General features: G+C 42.9%; 1 protein-coding gene across 1 annotated transcript; it reads right to left on the reverse strand.

Moving 5' to 3' along the window:
- Positions 1-738: 738 nt before the first annotated feature.
- Positions 739-2,399, reverse strand: LOC143595320 (uncharacterized). Its single transcript, XM_077074359.1, has 3 exons — positions 1,389-2,399; positions 1,101-1,298; positions 739-993 (listed from the first exon to the last, which is right to left on the reverse strand). The coding sequence occupies exons 1-3, from the start codon at positions 2,397-2,399 to the stop codon at positions 739-741; spliced, it is 1,464 nt and encodes a 487-aa protein (XP_076930474.1).
- Between the last annotated feature and the right edge of the window lie 4,471 nt (positions 2,400-6,870).

Raw genomic sequence — 6,870 nt, forward strand, 5'->3', positions numbered from 1 at the left:
CCTAAATAACAGTTGGGACCAATAAAAAAGTCAACTTGACCCAAATTTCAAAAATAACCAGAACCTTTCCCAAGTTCCCTACTTTTCAGTATGACCAATTTGCCCCTAACTTTCAAGATCTTCATTTTAAGCTACAAGGCCCTTTTCTAACCAGTAACCAAAGACTCAATATTGTAAAATTAAAGAGCAGAATCAAAAAATTCGGTCTTAGGGATTGTGTACCACTGCGATGTTTGCCTAAACTAGTTACCAATGTTATGGATGGAAAATAAGCCGAACAAGAACCAAATTGTGTGTAAACTGAAAACCTGTAAAATACTATTATTTCGTTAGTTGTTACATTCTAAATTTAATGTAAAACCTTATTTGCTTCATTTTATTCGCTTGAAGACACCATAATGATATAATGAGTTATTTTTTAACAAGTATTAGGTAATTAACTTTAAAATTTGAGACTGAAACTGAAAGACGTTGAAGAAATGGTGAAGATAGTAAAACCAGGATTAGCAACATCAACTAAGGATCAAACATAAACAAATTGAACAATGAGCAACAAGTAAAGAGTCATCAATGTCATGATTCAAAACCATCCCTACATCATAATACTTATAAAAGGTAAACTGGAATTTGTTAAACCTCTAAACTTTACATATAACCTTCATACCCTCGTCCTAGCTGATAGATTCCTAAATCCAACTCATGAGAAAATCTTCATATCTGCTGTCTGCATACCTACCTTTAAGTGTTCCATAATCCTGCTTCTTCTTTCATAACGGATACCTTTAAGTGTTCGATTATCCTGTTTGGATATTCAGGGGTGAGATAAAGAATGTGTATAAATTTAGCTAATAACAAAAAAATTGTACCCTCTTCCTTCCTGAAGCTGATTGCTCTTTCTTCATCCGAAAATGACAACAATGGAGAAGAAGGCGACACAATCTGAATACTGATACGGCCCTGAACCTCCTGTTGAAGTAGCTTCTCGTACGTAAACTGAAGAAAAAATAATAAACAGGGGTAAAATATCATCTCTACAAAATTGCGACAAGATCTAAACGTTGTTCTAGCGCAATGCAAGTAAAATAACGAATCATCTTTACCTTGGCAACACCACTTTGTTCTTCAAAATCAGTTAAAGGAGAGGATGATCTTAAAGTCAGAGATTTAGGACGACAACACCAAAGTACTGCATCCACAAAAGCTGCATGATCTTCATGGTTGTCGATATGTAGCTCAATATGCTTGACATGTGAAGGTGGCCACTCGATCGCCTTTAGCTTCGCTAACTCTGTGAATTTCTGCAAGACATTTGGAATGAATATACAAGTTTACATGATTGTTCATAATGTAGTAATAAATACATATATGATTTGCTCAAAGAAACGAACCCGAGTGTGAATATAAAAGTTCAAAAATTCGAATCTATTTCGATCGTCCAAAAACAGCTTCAACTTACGGAACCAAACAACGTCTATACTTTGGCCGTTGGAGTACGATCGCATACACATTTGCAAAAGGTGTGCATGCCTTGTCACAGGCCAACTATTCTCGACATCAGAAGAGTAAATAAATAAACCCAAATTAGGGGTATTAAACTCAATATTTGCCAATTCAACGTTCTTTGAATGCAGCACCAATGCCTTCAAGGTTTGACTTGACAGCTTGAGTTTGTTGCTACTATATGCATTAACCAAAACCAAATTTTCAACAAAGGGGAAGTTGGATAAAAAGTCGGTAAAAGCATTCGAGTTTGGTAAGGTGTGCCCGTGGTAAGTCACTGCTGTTAGTTTTTTGCATGAAGTTAAGTGCATCCGCGGTGCCTTTTCTCCATATTCGTCTTCTATAGAAAGATAAGATAGATTTGGAGCTTCAATATCTATCCTGTCAACTGAACTAGTTCTATAACAAATCCTAACATTTTGAAGATTTTGATGCCCGCAAACACAAAATTCTCGGAAACCATTACAAAGGATAATGTAAAATAATTGTAAACGCGGGCAACTAGTGGTGAGATACTTGATCACTTGTTCATCTATGTGGACGCCTGCAAGCACCAACTGAATCAAAGACTTAAACTGAACATCACCGGCCATCAAGGAAGAAGGCAGCTCGCAGTGACGTATGGTCAACGATTTCAACACGGAAACAGACAAGAGCGTGTTAGGAAAACGGTACTTTGGTATGGACCTAGCAGATAAGAACGTAGGCGTATCAATGGCCAACACCTTCACACCATTGTTAAGAACTAGTTCAAGGCATCTATTAACAATATCTGATTCTCGAGGGTCCTCGAGATTTGTACTAAGCTGGAACTTGCCCGCAATGAGATGCTTAAACTTCGTTTTTCTCGAAGAAACCAAGCAATATATAATTGTTCTCTCTTTTATAACGTGAATCATCTCCTCGTCATAATCAACTGTTCAACTTTTTGAGCCGACCCCCAAACAGATTTCCACCACCACCACCGTTGGTACACCTTCGCCTAAAGAACAACCTGCCGTCACACATCAGTAACCAGCATCATCTCCTCGTCATATCAACGTCATCTCCTCACCACCACCCCTACTGCTATTTCAATTTTGCCTTTAATCCTCGGTTTTGGGTCTGCCCGCCAGGTGTTCGATAAAATGTCTCAATGAGTTAATCGGTTTTTTTGGGTTTACGGAGGGGAGAGCAACTGGCGGTTGTTCTCCTTTCTCCTTTTAGTTCGGGTTTTTACTCCCAAAACTCAGCTCAAGTTTGTTTGTTGGCCTTTTTGTCGTGAGGGGTTATGACAAGGGCTCGGATTGTCAAAGGAGCCCCATCGGGGGAGGTGGGCACGGGAGGTGGACATGGTTGTCGGTTCGACATCATTTCTCGTGGTGGATTAATTGATGAGGGTGCTATGGCTAAGACCCTAGAAAATAGTGTGGGTTTGGTGGGTGTTTGGCCATGTCCTTTTAGGGGGTTCCATTGTTGCCCGGATGGACGGGCGGGGTCAAGGGGGATCTCTCGGTTAATGGCGCATATCAAACGACTTCATTTGTCGTCGGATGAGCGGAAAGGGACCCTACGGGACGCCATTTCCACAGATTGTGATTTATTTATTTCGGTTGGGGAGGCTTTTAAGGCCTCGGACCACTGGCTATGTGGGGCGTGTATGCGTCAAAATGCTCTTAAACGGACGTGTCATCATGCTGATGGAGTCACCAAGTACAACGAGGGTGTGGGAGCTGTGGAGGAGTTTATTGTGGGGATTGATAAACCACATGTTATGAGGGATGTTGCTCCCTTGGGAGGGATAGTGGTGGATGAGGTTCTCCTTGACCGCGTCTTCTCTTTACCTATCACAACTGTTAAGAGCATCCCTCATAGTTGTCGTATGGCATTTGCTCAAGCGTTAACTGCGGCTCTGGGTAAGGTGGTTGCTATGCCAGACTCTGTTGAGGCATGGGTGAAACTTTTCTTGTTACCGCGGTGCACGTTGTGTGTTTTCAGACCTTCTAAACGTCAGGAGCGCAGGTCCGGTAATAGAAAGTCTTTGCAATGTCAGAGTATTCAACAAGCACTAGCAAGTTGGAGTGCTAAGGATGGTTTTGATGCGCTTATTTTATCCCTTTTTGCCACACCTATAGGGGTGAACTCGAGTCATGGGGAGCCTCTCGCTAAGCACGATGATGTTGCGGTATGCGCCAATGTGAAACAATGTTTACGAAAAGTGGCGGACGGGCATTTTACTGCAGCCATTAAAGTATTATGCTCTTCAGGGGTTGCACCTTTCGGCAATGACACTTTGAAAGCGTTAGTGGCTAAGCACCCCAATTTGCCCCCGCCGGTTATGCCTGCTTCATTGCTTTTTGAGCCTCCTCTTGTTGTTGATGAGGATTGTGTGCTTGGATGCATTAAGTCCTTCCCTAAAGGGACGTCATGCGGACGAGATGGATTGAGGGCACAACATATTTTGGATGCATTTTGTGGAGAGGGGTCGCCGATCGCTGTTGGGTTACTAAAGGCTACTACTGCGATGGTTAATTTATGTTTGGGGGGAGATGCCCAAGGGTTTGGCAGAGTTCATTGCGTCGGCTCCTTTCACACCGTTGCTCAAACCGGACAATGGGATTAGACCCATTGCCGTAAGTGTCATTTGGAGAAGATTGATCTCTAAGGTGGCTATGAGGGGTGTTGGGAAAGACATTACTAAATACCTGTGCGACTTTCAGTTTGGGGTGGGAGTCCCTAGTGGTGCAGAGGCCGTTCTTCATAGCGCGAACAGGTTTTAAAGTAAGTTCCATTCTGATAGGTCATTGGCTATGCTTACTATTGATTTTTGTAATGCCTTCAACTTGGTGGATAGGACTGCCCTTCTGAATGAGGTTCGGGCCCGATGTCCATCTATTTTCTTATGGGTGAACGTTTTATATGGGCAACCGGCCAAGCTATATGTGGGGGATGACCACATTTGGTCCACCACTGGGGTTCAGCAGGGGGACCCTTTGGGACCTCTTATTTTCGCCTTAGTTCTGCACCCACTTATTCATCTAGTCCAGAGTTCCTGTAAGCTTCTCTTTCATGCTTGGTACCTAAATGATGGTACAATTATTGGGGACTCTAAAGAGGTTGCCAAAGCTTTAGATATTATCAGGTCGGAGGGTCCCCGCCTGGGCCTTGAACTTAATATTAAGAAAACCGAAGTATTTTGGCCGTCGTGCAATGGGGTTAAGGTGCAGGAGGGGGTGTTTCCCTGTGAGATTGGAAGACCGGTGCTAGGTGTGAAACTCCTCGGGGGAGCCGTTAGCCGGGATGCCGGGTTCATCAGTGAACTTGCTAGGAAAAGGGCTTCGCGAGCTGTGGAGTTGATGAGCTATCTCCCGCATTTGCGAGACCCTCAATGCGAGCTCCTTTTGCTCCGCTCATGTATGGGAGTTGGAAATTTGTTGTTTGGTCTCAGAACATGCCAACCTGTGTATGTAGAGGAAGCAGTTTTTGTGTTTGACAATGGCCTTCGGGGGGCGATTGAGGACATCGTGGTTTGTGGTGGTCCCTTCTTTGGAGATTTTCAATGGAGGTTGGCATCACTTCTGACTCGTTTTGGAGGTTTGGGTTTATGTTCAGCTTCAGACGTTTCTACTTATGCGTTTGTGGCCTCGAGGGCGCAATCTTGGGAATTACAAGACCACATTCTTCGAGGTTGTGGTATTGATGGGTTTGACTCCGATTACGGGCGTGCGATAGATCGGTTGCACATTTCACTTCCCGATTTTGACATTAGCGGTTTCTCTAATAAAGACACCCCCCTAAAGCCCAACATGCTTTGGCGAGTGCCCTTTATAGTGGAATCATCAAGAGTTTGGAAATGAAGTTTGATTTATCCCCTCGTCAGAAAGCGGTGTTTGAGTGTCTTCGGGCTCCTCGGGCTCAAGATTTCTTAAGTGTTCTCCCTATTGAAGGACTGGGCCAACATATGTCGGCTTTGGAGTACCGGGCCATCCTGAAGTATCGGTTAATGATCCCTTTGTTTCCGGTAGATGAGCCGTGCCCGGTTTGCCGTAAGGTTTGTTTGGATTCTTTTGGCGAGCATACGGTTCACTGCAAAGAGTTGCCTGGGTTTAAGTACAGGTATGATTTGGTGAGGGATGTTCTATGCGATGTTCTTAAACGAGCCGGAATTTCGGCTAAAAAGGAAGCCCCCGTAAACTTTCTTACGGATCCTCAAGAAGGAAGATCTACATTACGACCAGCCGATATACTTGTTTTTGGGTGGGTAGGGGGAAAACACGCTTGTGTCGACCTCACAGGAGTGTCCCCTCTTGTTGGGATTAGGGACACTGGATTTGTAGCAGGCCAGGAAGCATTGAAGGCGGCATCGGGCAAGGTTGCTAAACACGAGAGAGCTTGTTTGGAGAATCAACACGTGTTTATCCCCTTCGCCTTTGACACTTTTGGTTTCTTAGCTCCGGATGTCGTGGACCTTTTGAATAGGGTTCAAAAAGTTGTGTATAGTAACGTATCAGCTCATAAAAATCAAAACTTTGTTTTTAGTCGGATTGGGTTTGTTATCCAAAAAGGGGTTGCGGCGCAGCTTGTTGCCCGCTTACCTGCCACTTCATTGTAAATCGTTTGGATGTTTCTATGAAATATAAAAGGAGCCAATAAAAAAATAAAAAAATATATTGAAATCTAAAACCGGGAAAGAAGCAGTAAGGTGAAACCAGGTCTTAGACAGAACACTCATTCGAACAAGCTCTGCAGGAGTATTAAGAGCAGAGAGTATGCGAAAAGCAATAGATTCGGGAACCTCTGAAATCCGATCCATCTCTCCAATTTTACCAAACGAATCAAATCAGAGGCGCCAGTTCTTGAGAAATCAGTGTTAGGGTTAGGGATTTGAGTGAGATAACACTAACGATGAGACTAGGGCTTACAACTAGGGACCTAAAACAAGACACAATTGGTACTCTTTTGGGATGAATTTGGGATTTGTCATATGCCCGATCGCCCGACGCTATTACCCAATAATATTGACTCATTTATCTGATTATATACCCTATATAACTGGCATAATATCTAACTATCTAATCTAACTATCTATATAATTGTCTACTAAAAAATCCTACATGTCGCTCTCACATCGCTTCCCACCCCCTCTAAATCAACCAGATTGCTCAATTTATGAGTGGAGACCTCTCATTGATTTAACCCAGTTTGACCCAGATAGATCTCACGGGTCATAACATCTCACCTAATTGGATTTTGTATTACCCTTCGTAACCCTTATTTGTTAGTATTCTCATACCTATCTATTGATTGAATTAGTAGCAGGTTAAATTGAAGATGACAGACATCGATTTCTCTCATATGTTTCAAGGTCTGTTCTTATCCTTGAGATTCGAT

The sequence above is a fragment of the Bidens hawaiensis genome, unplaced genomic scaffold, assembly GCF_021521415.1.
Source record: "Bidens hawaiensis isolate Kalapana, Puna unplaced genomic scaffold, B.hawaiensis_p1.1 tig00044904_1, whole genome shotgun sequence".
NCBI lineage: Eukaryota > Viridiplantae > Streptophyta > Magnoliopsida > Asterales > Asteraceae > Bidens > Bidens hawaiensis.